The sequence below is a fragment of the Nelusetta ayraudi genome, unplaced genomic scaffold, assembly GCF_046127955.1.
Source record: "Nelusetta ayraudi isolate G7.1 ecotype Tasmania unplaced genomic scaffold, CSIRO-AGI_Nayr_v1 ptg000004l, whole genome shotgun sequence".
NCBI classification, from domain to species: domain Eukaryota; kingdom Metazoa; phylum Chordata; class Actinopteri; order Tetraodontiformes; family Monacanthidae; genus Nelusetta; species Nelusetta ayraudi.
This window is the reverse complement of record NW_027466054.1, coordinates 9,590,801-9,609,697: the sequence shown is the minus strand read 5'-3', so window position 1 is coordinate 9,609,697 and position 18,897 is coordinate 9,590,801. Positions and strand designations below refer to the sequence as shown.

The window sequence follows — 18,897 nt, the reverse complement described above, 5'->3', positions numbered from 1 at the left end:
GCTGCTAGAAAAGTATACATTCGCTGTGCTGTTAACTCAGATTATGGTAAACAATTGCTATTAAACAAATACCCCCCCCCCCAAAAAAAACAAAAAAAAAAACAAAAACAAAAAAACACTTAATTCCAAGAGCCCTTTGAAAACATTTAAAGCAAGCCAAATTGATTTGTTTTTGCTGTTAATGAAGCCAAATGGTAACATCGCATGATTTCCCATTTGTGCAGAGGGCAACACCTGACATGCATCACTGTCCTGTGGCGAGCAGTGACGCAGTGCTTAACAGAACCAACAGAGAGCAGAGCACCCGCCAGACGAGCATTTGTTATTTTTTTTAATGCAGACACGTCGACCAGTAATGATGAAACTGCCACTATTGCATCATCCACAATGACTGTCTTTGTGTATAAACTCGGGGTCACTTCCTGTTGTCCGCCGCCTCGTTTGTTTGTTTTTTTTCCTCAAAAGAAGCCCATTAGTCCCCCATTACTGCGCGACCGCTCAGATTGCATCTTTTTCAAGATGGATCTGCTTTGCTGAGACTTGAGACGCGTCAGTGATCCAGCTGCCCGACAAGATTAAACCAATTACCAGCTGTCCAGAGTGCCACCATAACGACACGTTTCACCGTGAAAAGCATCTCACACGTCTGTCAGTTCAGCCTGGTCTTTATAATGAGTGTTTTTTGTTGTTTTTTTCTAACTGGCACTGACCTTCAATCCACAGGCACATCGGGGAATGTGTTGCATCTCACGCTGCTGCCGTTTGCTGGAATTTGTTATTTTCCAGCAACTAATCATGTTGCATTTTAATAAACAGTTTTTAACTCCCTCCCTCTCTCTCCCTGTGCTATCCTTCCAGAGCTGGACTGGCCCAGAGAAGCTGCTGGCGCTGGATGAGCTGATCGACAGCTGCGAGCCCACGCAAGTCAAGCATATGATGCAGGTGATCGAGCCGCAGTTTCAGCGGGACTTCATCTCCCTGCTACCCAAAGAGGTAGGTGCCGCCCTTCCTGTTATCACCTCGGCCGCCAGTCGCGCTAATACCCTCACCGCTGACCCCGAACTCTCGCGGTAATCCTTCATGGTGGATTTTATTTGTGAATGGGGAGAGCGTGCCCCTCCTTCCTCCCCACCTACCCACCCACAGCGGCTAACAGCCCCCTGTTGTAGGTCCCATCGCGTTTCTCTCCGCATCAAAGCTCAGACGGCGCAAACAATCTGAAGTGGCGCGCTGGCGATACGATCGCACACACGAGCAGCTTTTTACACGGAAGCCGCGGCTCAACGCGTGTGGCATCGCTGATCAGATGCTCGCCGCCTTGTCTCCCTTTGCCACGTGTTGGCAGCACGGAGCGGGGGAGGCCGGCGGGACGCTTCCATTTCCAAGGTGTGAGCGCCAAAACGGCGGCGTTGCTAGCGCGCTCTTAGGACGAGCCCTCCTGTTTCGTCTTTTTTTTTTTTTTGTTGTTGTTTTTCCCGTCGCTCCCTCTTTCATATCCTGTTCCTTCCGACTGCTTTTCATAATCCTGTCTCCTCTCACTGCAAAAGGGCCCGCTGGATTTATATTGGGTGGTACTGTCAGCTCATTTTAGCAGACAATCCCTGTAGCTGCGCTGTAGATATAGTCAAAATTGAAACTATGAAGGCAGTCTGGAGAAAGGCAGCGTGTCTGGCTTAAAAACCAATCATTTACTGAGGGCCCATTCATGAAACTTTCAGAATATCCTCCAGCGCTGCAAAGACGGCGGGCTTAGACAGTCTCTCAGGTGATTGTGGGATGTTGAAGTCTGCGGGTCCTGTCTGGGGCGAGCGACTCGAAATAACCCCACAACTAAAGCATAAAAGCCTGAGGGATGGGCGCTGCGCTTTATGAAGACCTTCAGATATTAATAAAATGTTTTTCAGGGGAGTTGTGAACTCTTAAAAGTAGCATATCGGACAGAAAAGACGCTTCACAAAGATCTTTTCACAAGGGTCTCCTGACACGTTGATATGAAAAACTTATTGCATTTACTGTTATTATTATTATTCAACTCACCTTTTTTTTTTAGTTGTTTGATATCTTAATTGCAACTCAAACTCTCAACTTATGAAGTGTGACTCAAACGGCAAATTATAACTGCAAGCTGTTTGCACCTTTCACCCCTGAAACTCCATTCTGATGGTCATGTCTGGAATGCTGAATTGGTCACACAGCAGGGGAAAAGTCATTACCAGCTTGTATTATTGTGATTCAATTAAAGAAAAGCATTTGAACAGGAGGGTAAATCACAAAATTAACCCTTAATCCTCCTTTATAATCATACACGAGCGTCACTTGACCCAGTGGCTAATCCACCATACTGTTCATAGTTTCTATTGTACTTAATGTGTTGAGAGCTTTGGTCCAATAAATACCTGTTTCAGTTCCTGTTTGCTCTGGGTTCCAGGTCTCTGCTCATTTTACATGCATTGCGTTGAGGCTTTGGCAGTTTCCAGCAGTAGCCCTGCCTTCAGCACCCACTGCGTTCCCTACACACTTTTGTCAAGCTTTGGTTTGAAATGTTGATTTAGCTCTGTAATACCTCCACCTCTTTCCAGCTAGATTCATGCTTTGTAATTGTGTGCTCCGTTTGCGTAGCCGGGGTGTTGCTCAGCTGTTTTATTTCTGTCATTGTCCCCTTAATCACGGTAAAACCTCCCAAATCCCTCCCCACCAAGTGTTTGCACAGCATACATACATCCCCTGCCATGAATAATGCCTCCCCTTTGTGCGCCGCGCTTTTCCATTCACACCTCTCGCATTCTTCGCCCTTGTCTTTCAACAGCTGGCTTTGTACGTGCTGTCGTTCCTGGAACCGAAGGACCTCCTCCAGGCGGCTCAGACGTGTCGCTACTGGCGCATTCTAGCGGAAGACAACCTGCTGTGGAGGGAGAAGTGCAGGGAGGAAGGCGAGTCCAGCGCGGCAACCTGTAACCGCTGCTTTGATGTGGTCACACCTGTTTTTCGCACAGGGGCGGGAGGGGGATGGGCGGGGGTGGCGGGGTTAAACTTTTTGGCCGTGAAAACCGTGAGGCCGTTTGTCACGTCTGCTCTCCTCCTCTCCTCCCACTAGGCATCGATGAGCCTCTGCCCCTCAAGAAGAGGAAAATCACCAAGCCCGGCTTCACTCACAGCCCCTGGAAGAGTGCCTACATCAGGCAGCACAGGATAGACACCAACTGGAGGAGAGGGGACCTCAAATCGCCCAAGGTAGCTTGTTTTTTATCTTCTCACAGGTCTGAATTTAAAATCGAGACCGTTCAATAAAGTTGTTGTGTCTGGAGTTAATGGGAGCCCAGCGCCGGGTCACGTCCGGTGCCCAGTAGTGTTAGCGTTGAATAATAATTGCTTTTGGCCACTTCAGAAGTTTTGTTTTCACCTTGAAAACTGCAGCAGTCTGGTCGAGCTGAGCCCTAATGAGTCTGGTTTGCTTTAGAACCAGACTATGGTCATTTTAGGCCACCACTGATGTGCACTTGGTCACTGGAGCCCTTTTTATTCGCACATACAGGAATCACTGAGCTGCCAGTCTGCTGTGACCAAGCATTAAAAACACACACACACCGTTCCCGCCGCACTTGGTGACATTTTCCTCTCATCCGCTGCTGTGATGCTGAAAGCACCGGCGACAGAGTGTCATTGTCCTGTTCACTTTTCAGGTGCTGAAAGGTCACGACGACCATGTGATCACCTGCCTCCAGTTCTGCGGCAACCGCATCGTCAGCGGCTCCGACGACAACACGCTCAAAGTGTGGTCGGCCATCACAGGAAAGGTAGGCGTCGCTGAACTGGCCTGTTTTCCGGGTCTCTGTAGCTCCTTTCCAATCTGCGCTCGGAGTCAGAAGTTAACGGACCGAATGTCCGTCGCACTGCCAAGTATCCGCTTAAATCACCTTTATACGTTTTTTCCGGACTCGCATGGGACGTCGATTTAAATGATGAGTCAAAGGTTCTGCGGACTGCTTTCATGCTCGCTACCCTCTTGTATATGTATTCATACATAAAAAAACACAAGCTGTTTTTCCTTGTAGCTCCCTTCAGCCTCCTGGTGAATAATTGGTGACGATGGCGCTGCACAAAAACACTCGAGCAAAAAACAAGCTCCGGTCCGCTCTCCATGTATATTAAGCGGACTTGTTTCACAGCACGTCTGCGAGCGTCTGTTTGTATTCACCGCTGAAGCCTCAGGAGCTGCTCGTCGGGTATTAAAGGCCAAGGCGCTGGTGGAGACCGGCGTTGTGTTGGGGAAAAAAGGGGGGTTTGCTGATGCTTGTGACTGGCAGCGCTTTCATGCTGCTGCTGCTGCTGCTGCTGCTGCTGAGGCGTTGGATCCCATTTTCAAAAAGGCGCTTTTGTGCTGAAATTCTTCTGTCAACGTTGCTGTGTGTGTTTTCCATCCCTCTCGCTAGACGCAGGAATGAGCCGCGGCTGCCGCTTTTCATCCCGCAAAAAAAAATATAAAAAAAATGAAAAACGCCCACAAAAAGAACCCGTCGTTGTCGGTGGTTATTGATATTCCGCCGGATCACGATGCGGCCGGCTCCTCTCTCTCAGTCAGGACACAATGGAGCAAGGGGGGAGCCCCGCCTCCTCGCGTGGATGGCAAATTTTGGCGTTGGGCCCACAAGTGATTATGCGCGCATCAGTCACAGCATTCGCTGATCTGGACAAATCTGGCCAAGGTCATCAGATACAACGGCGAGTGCAGTTTTGGCTCAACTTCGCCCAAAGACTAATATCTGGATGACACAAGACGGTGAGTTACAGCAAAGCGGGCGCTTCCGCTCCGGCGGCGGGGGCGAGTCTGCGATGACTCACGTCCCTCCCGCATCCCCCCCCGGCCCCCATCAGGCTCCGGCGCCTTCAGACTTTCTCGTCTCTTGTACGCACTCACTGTACATTGTCTGCAGCGTGCCTCACAGCGCTAATCCGCCCCGGGATTGTTTGTTTACATTCGTCATGAAGGGGGGATGAGCCCAAATCCGTTTCTGTTGGTGGCGCCGTGTTTCGGAGCACATCCCCCTCGGCGGATTCCATCTCTCCGCTCTTGGCACCGGAGAGAGAGAGAGAGAGAGAGGATCTTTCACTCGAGAGGAATGACCAATTAAGCCCAGCAGACCATTTCGGGCAAAGTGGCTGTCGATGCCAGTAAAACTGTAAAAGGAAAAAAGGTACATTGGGATTTCCAGCACCTCCATTTGTTTCCCAGTTCGGCTGTCGACATTCTTTACAGACTTTGCAGGCAGATTCCTGAGCTTGATTGCTACCCACCACGCACGCTTTAAACCATCTTGGAGTTGCGCAGGGCGTGATCGGCCCTGAGGATGAATGTTTGCTCGCCAGCTATGAGCAAACATCCACACCCCCTTCTGCTGTATTTGAAATGCCTGAGAACGTATTTGCCTCTTAAAGCCTCTCTTATAAAGATCTGAACTTGATTTGCCCTGTGCAAATCAATCATCGCTCGCATTTCTTTCACCTTTGATCCAAGGCGATGTAGCATTCTTTTCCATGGGGTCGAAACCGACACTTAAATTTGGATCCGACTGAAAAGTGGACCAGTAAGAGAGGCTGTCATGAACAGAGACTAAGATGAAGGGCCTTGATGCCATTAAACGCCGCCTTTAAACTGAAGAGGTGTTATTTTCTCTGTCACTTACATGTTCAGAGAGACATTAAATACTTGTTTACTACTATGTTTTCTATTCGTCTGGGATGGGGAAGAAGAACAGTCCCCACAAATCTAAGTAGAGTTTTTAATGTACTTGTTATTAAAAGCAGCTGGTAAGCAACAGGAAACCGATTGAAATTGATTGGCCGGACACGTAAATTGGTGAAGCAGGAGAGAAGCTGTGGCCGAGGTAGAGCAGCTTTAACTCTCCTGGAGGCCACTTGGGGACGGCGTGTTCATTTTCCAGCCATCAAGACAATTTCTCGGACTTGAAGTTAGAGGTTAATCCAGTGATGCCTGGTCTCTTTTCCTCAATACCAAAGATGTCCCATTAGTTATTACCGAAACATTTTGTGAGTTTTCTCCAGATGTCTCATACAGACAAGATGTGTTTTAAATAAAGAACTATCCCGTGCCGTCTCCCTGGTACATTCTTTCAACACATTTTTCGCAAAGCTGCTACTAGTTTAGTCCTGCCCCTGATGTAACTCGTTATGTAAAAGGGAGCGCACGGAACCCTGGCTGTGAGGCAATCAGCGAGTTATTATGCGAGGACATTATATGTAAATGCCTTCACACCTCTGGAGGAAAAAAAAAAAAAAAAAATTGGCTCACTGAAGAACTTAAGACGATGGGGATTTGATTGCGCTGAATATTTTTGCACCCGAGCTCAAAGAAACTAAATAGTTTTCCTTGGAAAACGATTATACACCCCGCTTGTTTTCTCCTCCGTCGTGCTTCCTAAAAGCGTGTTTTTGGGAACGTCTCCAGCTCGCCTCGCCCTCCCTGCGCGTCCCTCGACGCTGCCCGAAAGGTGTCGGGTCTTCGGCGCACGCCGGCGGTGCAGGGGGCCGCGTCACGGTCCAGAATGTGTCCTTGGCGCTGCCTGTCAGGCGCAGTCACAGCTGTCAGACACATCCAAGATGGCTGAGCGCACGGACGGCTGTCACGGCCAGGACGACAGACGCTGCAGCTGCACGGACACCAAGATCACCCTTGGTCTGAGCCGCTTCTGCTTTTCTGAAGTGGCGAGGCAGGCACTTGAGATTACCTGCGGGGATTTGTGCATCCTCTCGATGGTCACTCGCTTAAATTACAGTTTCACCTTTTAGATGCATGCAGTGAAAGCATTTCTAGCTGTATTTTCTAGGCCGCTGCTTCTCAGCTGGTGGAGTCTCAGGACCCACATTTTTTTCCCTTTTCATGAAGTCGCAACCCAAATTTATTCCACAAAAATAAAAACTCTAGCCCACTTTATATCATGTCTCGTAAATAAATTATTGAATCGAAATCCTGCAAAATACTTTTTCTCTGTCAAGATATATTTTAAAATCCCCTGCCCACAAAGCCCCGACCCAAGCAAAACAGCTCCACGACCCGCTTTTGGATTGTGACCCACCAGTTGAGAAACGCTGTGCGAGCCCCTTTGCCTCATGATGCCTTTTTTTTTTTTTATTCCTCCAAAGACCCGTCAGTCCTGATGTCATTATTTATGCTTTTTATTCATCCTTCCACCATTCCTCAGTAAAAGTCAGTTTTTCTGCTGGCATCAGAAGAGTCATAGATGCGTCACGGTGACTCGCTTAAATGAAAGCTCTCGCAAGAACATAATGGCGAGGGCAGCAGCAGCAGCAGCAGCAGCAGCAGCAGCAGCAGGATGTTGCTGCATGTAACAGTCTCGACCTGTCAGGAACTCAACAAAACCAAATGTTTCACTCATTTTGGACCACTTTTAGTTGAAGCATTAAGCCGTCAAGTCATCCATGACTGTGATTGTGCTCCCAGTTTTGCATAATGATGGAAAACACTTCTGAACACATCTGCTGTTGAACTGCGGTGACGGATGCGAGCCAGTGCAGCAGGATTGAAAAGGGATCAATCAGGTCCGATCAAAATATACGTCCTGAAAAGCCGCGAACAGCCGTGCAGTCCAAAAAAAAAAAAAAGTGATTCTCCGGAAGCGTGCGTTCATCGTAATCGTCAAGTCAAGTGCTCCTCTTCTTTCCTCTTCATTTGTCGGGCTGGGAGAAGAAGGAGCGCGTGACTAAAGTGCGTAGAAACCTGGAGCCTCGCAAAAAGCGTGAGGTCGATTGTGAAGTCATGCCACATTGGCCCAGAGTTAATGAAATGACTATCGCGGCAGAGAAAGGAGAGTCGGGCTGCCGCTGCTGCAGCGTCACCGTCTTCCTCCTCCTCCCCTCCGACTGCAATAAAGCCTGGTGGCCCGCGCTGCCATTCACTGCTCTTATCAGCTGCTGTCAGGGAGGGTCACATGTTGTACACCTTCTCAACACGCTCCACTCTGAACCGGACCCGGGCCCCGCCGCCCGCTGCCTGCAACCAGCGCCTCCTTTCCACTCAAGAATTTTTAATTAAATTTATGTAAAGGATTTCAATCAAGGGATGAGCGAGACAAACTGCAGTGATGCAAATTCACCTGATGACAAAGATTTCCATAACTGCTGTAATCAATAGCTAATCTACCGTCGCTAACGAGGATAAATCGGTGCTCGTCTGCTTCAAAGGCGGCTGTTGAGCTGCGGGCGGAGTCGACATCTTCCCACAGTTTTTAAAGACATGGCACACATGGCATTTTTATTTATTTATTTATTTTTTTAAAGCGGAGGAAGCTTTTATTCTCGGCAGTAGCTGCAGAATGACAAAACTCCTCCTCCGCCTTAAAGGTCACAGACATTTCTTTGTATTTGTCTCCTGTTTCCCCTGAAGGCTACTAAGAGGTCATTCTGTGGCGATGGCTGGGAATTGCAAATGAGATTTAATGAGTCTTTCAAACTCAAATTTGCTGAATACGAGCAAAGTCAACCCCGGATGTCTTTGAAACTTAAGCTGGCAGTTTCACACACGTCAGTCCCTCAAACTTTCTTCTTCTTCTTCTCTTCCCATTTCTAGTGTCTGCGCACGTTGGTGGGCCACACAGGGGGCGTGTGGTCATCCCAGATGAGAGACAACATTATTATCAGCGGCTCCACCGATCGCACACTCAAGGTCTGGAATGCAGAGACAGGAGAATGTATCCACACCCTCTATGGGCATACCTCAACAGTGCGCTGCATGCACCTACATGAGAAAAGGTATGAGAGCGGCCCCCCAGGGAGCCTCTTAGTTCTCCACTCTGGGATTGTGTCATCTTTTGTTGTAGAAGACTCAGTTAATTTGAAAATGGTTTTCCGTGAACTAGAATGAAGCAAAATTTACGTCTTTCATGAAGTTTTCTGCTCATTTGCCTTACATGAGGTTGGGATTCATGTGGCGGGGTTTATTTCACATGGTTATTCTAGAGGATTCTGTTTTTTTAAGACAATAATGCAGATTTAAATTTTAGATTTAAAAAAATATATTCATCTTTCTCTTTTGATATTAGTCAAAAAGCTGTGAACAGACACAACTTCCTGAATGCAGCCATTTTTTTTTTATCGTGTTAAACTTTAGTTGTTGAGCTGTAGGTTTGCTTTTTTATGTTTTCATTGTATTTTTTAAAATGTATTTTTATGTATTTTAAAAAATGTGAGACCAACTCACATTTAGATTTGAACGACAGAGCTTTGCCAGCAGACAGTTGTCTTATGTATATATTTTAGTTTATGTATAAAATACATCGATTTGTGTCAAATGTGAACAAATGCAAATGTGAATATTTGTTTTTAACTCCAACAGATTGCAAATGAGCTTTAAGCTCCGAAATGTGCCGCCGTGTTTTGGCTCTCCCCTCGTTCTACGCCTTCGCCTTTTTACTAGAAAGACGCAGCTTAGCAGCGGTTTTTCTCAGAGCTAAAAGAGCATCTGTAGCACTGTAGGAGGACAGCGTCTCCATGAAAGCGAGCGTGTGGTCTCACAGTGATTAAATAGACCCTGCGAGCCATCTTAAGTAGATCGCTGCTCAGTCTTTCAGTCAGTGTTACACTCTTGAGACTCAAAGTGCTCTTTTCGCCTCGGGGGCCACCACCGAGGTTTCTTTGTGTGTGTGTGCGTGTGTGCGTGCGCGCGTGTGGCATTTGATTACTCACTCACTTTCATAATGCTCGGAGCTGCGGGCGCACGGCGAATAACACTGTGTTGATTTCCATTTTGCCATGCCCTGCGAGGCATTCTGTAAATAAGAGGAGCGTTTTGTGCGTGTTTTCGTTCCTAATCTGAATCCACAAGCGTTTGACAGAGGTCATGGTGTGACTGTGTCAACTGAAATGTCAGTAATGTTGGAGTTTAGTCACAGTGGCTCCCGACCGCTGTCTTTGTGAAAATGGAAAGTTGATTAATGCACGCGCGGACGGCGACGCAGAGAGAAGAGCAGAAACAACTTTGGTTCCGGATAGTGACGGTACCGGTGCTTCCTGCTCCTCCAGCAGCTCCACCTTCACACTCACCTTCACCCGACCTGGGCTGAAGGAAATTCGAACATCGGTTTCCCCTGAAGGGTGTGTCATCTTCACAATGCGCCGCTTTTATTTTCCACTCCGGCTGGAGACGGCGCCCCGAGGCCTGGTGTTTAAGTGAACTCTGCGGCTTTTTTTCGCCCGTTCAAGTAGGAACTTGACGTTTTCGCATGCCTCGCTGTTCTGTCAGGACAGCTGCCACGCTGGGAGGAGAACCGTGTGAACGAAGGCCGTCAAATCTAACCATACAGGATGTCTGAACTGAATCTACAAGCTAAAGACGCCTCCGCCACCACTTTCCGCTGACCCTGACGTCCCCTCTGTGTGTGCGTTTCTCTCTCTCTCTTCCCCTCAGAGTGGTCAGTGGCTCCCGTGACGCCACGCTGCGCGTCTGGGACATCGAGACAGGTCAGTGTTTACACGTCCTCATGGGCCACGTGGCGGCGGTGCGGTGCGTCCAGTACGACGGGCGGCGGGTGGTCAGCGGTGCCTACGACTTCATGGTCAAAGTTTGGGACCCGGAGACGGAGACCTGCCTCCACACGCTGCAGGGCCACACCAACCGGGTGTACTCATTACAGGTGAGCGCATCCACCTCCACCCACATTCACCACTTTGCGCTCGTGTTTTGTGTTCCGCGCAGCAGTGACTTGTTCCAGTCAAAAGAGTTCAGCATCAGAAAGTTCCCGGTTTTATTTTAGAAAGTGCTCATTACCAGTGTTTTCAGAATACATTCTCTGGTGTCAATGTGTCAGTGAACACTCAGGTGCAAGTGTCTCACTGCCAACTCTGAGGTTCAGTCACAAACAGTTGTTGGTGCTCTCCACTGCCTTGCTTTTGTCCCACTCCAAACATGCAGAAGAACAAATAAGCCTTGATTTTGGCAGGAAGTTGAGTCCGGGCTTAACACACGGCTGAAGGTTTTCTCTTATACAGGTTTATTCATGAAGTAATTGCGCAAGCCTCCTTACAGGACTCCTGAATTAAAAATGAAGTTCTAAGAATGAATATAAATGGGACCTTTAAACTCAAGACCATGTGTTGTTTCTTATTTTTTTTAAAAAGAAAATACAACTAGGTTTGTTTTACCAGAGATTATTAAATCTGTTAGTGTGTTTGCAGGCACAGTTAGCAGTGAATTGCTTATTTTCAACCTGTTGTTGTTGTTGTTGCTCAGAGGCACTTCAGCTGTAGGAGTGGCTGCAGGTCTTGTCAGGACCCGTCCTGTTCTTAGAAAAAACACGTTGGGCCAACAGCAGCCCTGCAAAACAGGAAGTCACCGCCTGTGTCGCAAACCGTTGAATAAACCGTTGCATTGCTCGTGTGTGTGTGTGTGTGTGTGTGTGTGTGTGTGTGTGTGTGTGTGTGTGTGTGTGTGTGTGTGTGTGTGTGTGTGTGTGTGTGTGTGTGTGTGTGTGTGTGTGTGTGTGTCCTCCAAGATGTCCTCTCGCTCACTCTGTGTGATTACAGAGCACTTGAGCGCAGTGCCATCACAAGAGCAGGCACTGAGAGATTGGCTTTTGTGCCGCTCTGCATCGTCAGGCTTTTAGAATGCCAGGGTTCTGCTATTGGACGGCCGGAGAGAGGAAAGCCGGTGGGGGGGTTATAAAGAGAAAAGTTATCCAGATCAATAAAACGCATTCATTTCAATGAGCTTAAGTCTCAGGGTCGTTATTGGGAACAAAGTGCCGCGCATCCACCGCAGCGGCAAATTCAGCCACCCTAAACTGACTTAAATTGAACTCCGTCAGCCACACGAGGGGGGATTGCGTTGAGGCCGAGCTTCACCCGCCGCTTCCTGTCGTTCCAGTTCGACGGGATCCACGTGGTGAGCGGCTCGCTGGACACGTCCATCAGAGTGTGGGACGTGGAGACGGGCAACTGCATCCACACGCTGACGGGCCACCAGTCGCTCACCAGCGGCATGGAGCTGAAGGACAACATCCTGGTCTCGGGCAACGCCGACTCCACTGTCAAGATCTGGGACATCAAGACGGGCCAGTGTCTGCAAACCCTGCAAGGTGAGCGAGCCGTGCGCCGAGAAGGTTTCCTGCCTGACGGCTTCAGTCAAAGCCCCTCCAAGCATCGGCCGCTTCAAGCTGCTGAGCCTCACTTGAGTAACTTGTGTACTGGGGAACAGAGAGAAGGTTGCGCACCGGGCCGCATTCTTTCAAGGAGTTAGTTGGTGCTTTTCCATTTTCTCTACGTATATTTTAATAGAAATCCATTCAACTCGACAGCGGCGGAAGGGAATCAAAGCGAGCAGGGGTTGCAGGAATCGGGGGAAGCCATGAATTATTTAGCAGGGTTGTAGAAACATGCGTTGCGTCATGTGTTTGGCTTGTTCACGTCTTAAATTAAACATCAGCGACTCTCACCTCAAGGGGATTCCTCCGCCGTCGTAGGGATAATGTTGTTATTTAACAAAAAACAGAGGTTACGCAATCTATCACCGGTAGGAAGTAAAGATGGAGAAACGACAACAAGGACATTTTGTGAAGTCGCTCACTGGCAAATGGACTTTTATTTTGCATAATGCATCCGGTCTGTTACCTTGATTTTTAAATTGAGCCGTCTAACTTTTAGCAGACACAGTTTAATTGTGCAAAAAGAAGTTGCTGGTGGGTGGTTTGTCACATCGTGCCCATAATGTGGATTTTGCAATAATGTCTCCGACTTTCACAACACCCACACATTTTGATTTTTGACGTTGCACACGGAGCTTCTCCTGCAGCGCAACAAACTGACATGGCACACCCACGCTTTAAACGCAGAAAGGACAGACCGCGTCCTGCCGGCTAGCGTGGATTTCAACTCATGCCGTATATCGAGCGAGCAACAAAGCGTGGCCAAGCAGGTTCGCATGAGCAGATTTAAACTGCAAGCCGTGCTCTTTCACTTCTGCCGCACAAATCCATCTGCCGAGGGAGCCGCCGCCGCGTACGGGCGTAAGCGACCATAAAACGCAGCTCGGGCTAAAAAATACCGTCTCGTGTGCATGTGTGTGCGTATATGTATTAAACCCTATGGAACGAACACGGGCGGCTACATTTTTTGCTCACACATCGAAAAATGTTGGTGAAGTGCGGGGAAATATATTGAAAATTTATCTCATGTTTTTTTTTTATCCAGCAGAGTTCCCCCTCATTTTATTTTAGTTGCATTGAAACGGTTGCAGCGCTCAACTCAGTCACACAGCGGCGGGCAAACAATAGCATAACGATCTGCCGAAAAACTAAAAATCCGAATGATCTTGATTTCATAGTTTAGAAGTGCGTCATATAACTGACTGCGTTTAGGTATTAGTTAATGTAGTGGCAAATTTGCAGTATTTTTTTCTTGATGCATTAAAATCTGCTAGAGGCTGCAGTAATTATAAATCCACAATTAAACTTTGTGCAAATTGTCACCTGACATTCAGAATGAACCCAGCTAAAACGCACACGCACACACACACACACACACACACACACACACACACACACACACACACACACACACACACACACACACACGCACACTATTGTCCTCCAGACTGGAGAGTCCAATTAAAACGCAGACAGCCTGTGTTGCTACTGCTGTTTTTGTTGTCTGTGCGAGCCCAAACCTTGTGGTCCAGCCCGACCCGGACCCGGCTGCGCTGCCGCTTCCCTCTTTTGTGTCTGTCATGAATAGTCCAAACTCCATTAGCGGCGCTCAGCTCCTGCAGGAAGTGGGGAATCCTTTGGTTAATAGCAGCGAGCGGCCGCCGGCGCCCCGCCCCTAAACGCCCTCATTAGCAAAACTGCATCCGTGCATGGTGCTCTGGCCAGCACACACACACACACACACACACACACACACACACACACACACACACACACACACACACACCCGTGCAACAAAAGGAAGCCCCAGTGTGAGTCTGAAGAGGGGAGGCAGACGACTGAGGGGGACCAACCAATGTGTATGTGTGTGTGTGCGGGTGTGTGTCTACTAGCGAGAGGGGGGCAGGGGGAGGGCGACTACAGTGCAGCCGTGATGAACTTTGTAGGCCACATATTCAGGTCAGCGGACAATCTCCGACGTTCATTAGCGCGTTTTGATGAGACAATAGAGCAACAACGAGGTCGGCACGGAGGGACCGAAGGTGACAGGGCTTTGTTGTGCAAATGTCGGCAGGGAGAGAAGAGACAGGCGGGTGGTGGGCGTGGCGAGGGGGTTTGATCCCTCGGTAGACACGACTGTAAGCTGAAACACTCGACTCCTGCAGACTGATGGTGGGAGCGCCGGTGAATTAAAGGTGGAACGTGGAAGAGTTGGGGCAACTCGACCCTTCTGCTTTAAGGTGACCTGGATGATTGAGAACCTTCACAGACCTCAAGAATAGAATAGAATAGAACGCCTTTATTACCACAGCAGGGAAATTTGCATCATTACAGCACGTATACTGTCTGGTGGAAAAAAGATGATTAATTCTATAAATAAAAACGAAATGAGGCAATAAAAATGAAGAATGAGTAAAAATTTACATCTTATGAACAGGATTAGATTATATACAGTTGTCTGCATACTGACATAAATAAGTCTTTTATTGCACCTTTGTGATAGTGTGAAGCAGCTAAGGGCGGTGAAGGAAAAGCTCTTTGAAAACGCTGTCGCGTGCCAGCACTTCAGTCGGCGCTCGCTGTTTTTTCCCTCCTCCCGGTTTCTTAATTGATTGGCTTAATTATGATATTATTTGTCGAGACCCTGCGGGTCGGGGGAGGGGTTGGTGGCGGGGGACTGAAATCGCTCCTAGCGTCTCGTCACGACTGGAGTGCCCTTCGCTGACGCCGCAAAGAGCCGCCATCTTGGCTCGCAGCGTGGCCTCCTGCCAGCGAGGCAGGCGCCCCAGACGCTGAGCTGCTGCTGCTTCGTGACCAGTCGGGTTGGTTGCTGCTGCTGCCGCTCTCTCTGAGGCATCAGCAACACCATACAATCCCCCCCCGTTTTATTTTATTTTATTCTGACCCATCCAGAATTCTTCCTCTCGCATCACAGACAGGACGACAGAGCCGGAGTTGGACAGAAAACTGTAGTTATGATTCACTGTGTTTGATTTGCTGCAGTCCTTTTCCTTTTAAGGTGACACGAATCCCTTGTTCATAAGTTGTCCTGCATGTAGTTGAGTAATGCGGAGCAGAGGAAACTGCAGTTGCCATCGGAGCCGGCTCGTCCAGCATCGTTTTGCCTTCCACCTGTTCATACAGGACGAGTGGAGGAGCGCAGAGTCATGACATGTTTGGGAAATTGCAAATTATGCAAGTTTCAAGTCTGACCAGCTGAGGCATTTTTTATTTCCCATGAACAAATTAGTGAATTAACCAAGAAAGGATCGAAGTTGATGGACAGACGTAAAACAATACGCAGACAAATCATCACTGACCCCCCCCCCCCCTGTGTCTCTGCCCTTCCGCAGGTCCCCACAAGCACCAGAGCGCCGTGACCTGCCTGCAGTTCAACAAGAACTTTGTCATCACCAGCTCGGACGACGGCACGGTGAAGCTGTGGGACCTGAAGACGGGCGAGTTCATCCGCAACCTGGTGACGCTGGAGAGCGGCGGCAGCGGCGGCGTGGTGTGGCGCATCCGCGCGTCCAACACCAAGCTGGTGTGTGCCGTGGGCAGCCGCAACGGCACCGAGGAGACCAAGCTGCTGGTGCTGGACTTCGACGTGGACATGAAGTGAGGCGGCGGCGGGAGGGGGAGGAGGGGGGAGGAAGGGGGGGTCTAGGTCATCCGCGGACGATCTCGTTCCCCCACCCACCCCTCCTCCCTATTCACCCCCCCTCCCCTGAACACCCACCTGACACCAGTGCGAAAGTGAAATCGGAGGGGGGAGGGGAGGGGGGGGCAGACGACACCCCGCGGCCCCCTCTGATTGGCCGGCCGGGAGGAAGAAAACGTTGACTGAACACTTTCAGAAGCGACCCCCACACAACACCCCTCCCCAAACCCCCCCTACACACCACCCCACCCCTCCCCCACCTGGTGCTGGGCGGGGCCGGCGGCGTGCAGAGACTTGGTTTTCCGCTCAAGCCTGAAAAAGATTTTGGAGATGATGTACAGAGAGATAATTATTTTTTAAAGGACCCCTCAGCCTCAACCCCCCCTCCCCCAAAACCCAACCCACCCACCCCGCCTCCTCCAGTGCTCGCATACACATACACTCAAACAGCCAAAACCGGAATGAAACAGTAGGGAAAGATTTGAGCGAGGCTTTAATTTTAATTTCTGTGTCTAAGCTAAGTGTGGCCGTGGCGACGGGAGGGTCCAGCCTGTCATCAGCTTCCGTCTCGTTCCTCGTCGTAGCTTTGCGTCGTCCTCCACCCGGTCTCCACGCGCTCGTTTTTCCTTTACAGTACCGCAACACAAACGCAACTGTGAATTTCAACAAGTTCATCATATGAAAGGGGATTCTGTCTTTTTTTGTTGTTGTTGTTTTTCTGTCGTTTTTTTGTTTTATTTTCCTTGCGGTTGCCAACAACAACAAATCCCAGTATTAGAAAGCTGCTCTGTTTTAGGTTTGCTGTCATAAAGTTGCAAAGGGTTTGTTTGTCTGTCTGCCTGTCTCTTCGTTCTTTCCTCCTCTCTGTTCTCTACACGCCTGCGTCCGCAGCGCCGACCCCACCTCAAACGTCGATGCTGTCCAGAGTTTCTCACATCTTGACCTGAGCTGAGCGAACCTGAGGGGGGAGGGGCGTTCCCTCACTACCGGTGCTGTGACTAGGAAGTCGGGGTGTCTCTGCTCGTAGCGCTGTGGATTAACCCACCCAACCGCCCCCTCCCTTCTCTCCCCTCCCCCCTTCTTCTGTTTCTCCCCCAGTGGCCAAACTGTATTTATGCTGCTAGCTGAACAGAAAAAAACAAGAGACGGAGACACAGAGAGAACGAGAGAGAGAGAACGAGAGAGAGAGGGAGAGAACTTTTAAACATGCCGTGACGTTTTAGTCCCAGGCAAAAATTTTCCAAATTGGAACTGTTTGGACTTTAAACAAAAGATGACAAAAGACGACATCCAACTTTTTTTCTTTTTTTTTTTTTTGCTTTATTTTCTTGTTTGTGGGTTTCTTTTGTTTTGTTTTCGTTTTTGTTGTTTTTTTGCCACTGAAAACTTGAGCCAAACGTGCCTCTACGAGGCGGAGCGGAGGGAGCACGTCTGACGGACCGTCGGCGTGCGTGCGAACGAATGAGCGTGCATGATGGGAGCGCGCGTGTTAGCGTGTTTACGGGCAGAACTTGTTAACACATTCCTTGGGACGAAGCTCCCTCGGCCTGTTCTTTGAGGAAATGTACAAAAAAAAACGAAAAAAAAAACGTGAGGACTGGCGAGGAAGAGAAACCTGAGAACCCGAGCGTCGGGTTCTTGTTATGAAAACACGCGAGTGAAAGAAGTGTCCGTATTCGTGCGTGGTTGTTGTTCCATTCAAAGATGTCTGAAGCAACCAGAGGAGGAGACCCATCACAAGCATCAGCTGACCCACTCGGGCTGCCAGGAGTCTTAGTGTTACATGTGCTACAGTCTCAGATCAGCGGCCGCAGACTCCCACATCGTCGGCGAGAAACAGGAGAAGAAGAAAAAAGAGAGAAGAGGAGGAGGAGGAGGGAAAAAAAGGCAACACACAAACATTGTAGCCAAACTCAGAAAAAATGGTCTCAAATCTCCAGGAGTCACAACTCAGCTGAACTGTGAAAGTGGTATAACACTGTATATTAAAAAAAATAACAAAAAAGAAAAAGAACGAAGACAACAATCTCGCTCTATCTCCTCTCGTTGTTTTCTCCCTCTGTTTTAATTTATGATCTGGTTTGAGAAATCAGATTTGTGGCAGGTGTTTTTTATTTTATTTTTTTCCAGTTCATGTAAAACTGCCTGGCGAAAAAAAAAGAAAAGAAAAAGAAAACGGACAGACAAAAAAAAACCTTAAAGGGATTGTGTATTTGTTTGATTCACTTAGAATTTTATTTTCTTATAACTTAAGTGCAATAAAACGTGGGTTTTCTTTTTTCATTTCAAGCATATCAGTTGTCTGTTTTTGTTACCTGTGTGAAGGCATCGTATGTTCAATAAAGCAGATTATTTGGTTAATTACAGCCAAGAGGGAGTACTTTAAGCACCGCACACCAGAGGAGAATATACACTTGGTGCGTCCAAGCAGGTTCCATTGTTGAACACGTCTTTCTCCCAACACTGTTTCCCAGCCTCGAGCAAACTTTTGCTTCAATTACGGTGACGCAAGTCTCGATGTGTCGCATTAGCAGGCCGCCCAGTAATGTTTTCACACAAATACTACACTGGTTAGTCGGTAATTAACACATCCTTTGGCCATGATTTCCAACAGATTCCACACACATCATCTATCAGAGAAAATATGCTCGATGTCCTCGAGTTCTGGCTCACCAAGTGGGAGTGTTCTCTCCTTCGATGGCTGATCAGAGGATGAAGATGAAGAGAATGCAGTGACGTGATGCTGAGCGTCAAACGTGTGTGTTTAACATTTTCAGTTCGTTACATTTAGAGCTCCATAAAACAACACATTTAAAGGTCCAATGTATATATGAGAACCTTTCTGAGGGTAGGAAAACGAAATTGCTTTTATTGTACTGCGAATGTACACCTACATAAATGTATTAATGGCCGTATGTTAAGCTTTTACCAATATAAAAATCATAAATCAAGCCAAATGTTACACACTGGATCTTTAACCCTGTTTACAGCCTCCCACTAAAGTGCCATGATTAAGAGTGACAGTCCCCCACTGTCTTCGCGGTTCGACTCCAGCACCTTAAATAC

General features: G+C 48.4%; 1 protein-coding gene across 7 annotated transcripts in view; it reads left to right on the top strand.

Moving 5' to 3' along the window:
* The window catches only part of fbxw7 (F-box and WD repeat domain containing 7), an 86,265-nt gene extending 68,068 nt beyond the window's left edge, over positions 1-18,197 (top strand). For all 7 annotated transcript variants that reach the window (XM_076033391.1, XM_076033373.1, XM_076033356.1 and 4 more), the window contains 8 exons: positions 859-993; positions 2,807-2,930; positions 3,095-3,231; positions 3,681-3,794; positions 8,603-8,784; positions 10,439-10,664; positions 11,894-12,104; positions 15,524-18,197. In XM_076033391.1, coding sequence (XP_075889506.1) covers positions 859-993; positions 2,807-2,930; positions 3,095-3,231; positions 3,681-3,794; positions 8,603-8,784; positions 10,439-10,664; positions 11,894-12,104; positions 15,524-15,792 — 1,398 coding nt within the window. In that variant the 3' untranslated portion in view covers positions 15,793-18,197. The remainder of the gene's footprint in view (positions 1-858; positions 994-2,806; positions 2,931-3,094; positions 3,232-3,680; positions 3,795-8,602; positions 8,785-10,438; positions 10,665-11,893; positions 12,105-15,523) is intronic.
* The last annotated feature ends 700 nt before the right edge of the window (positions 18,198-18,897 follow it).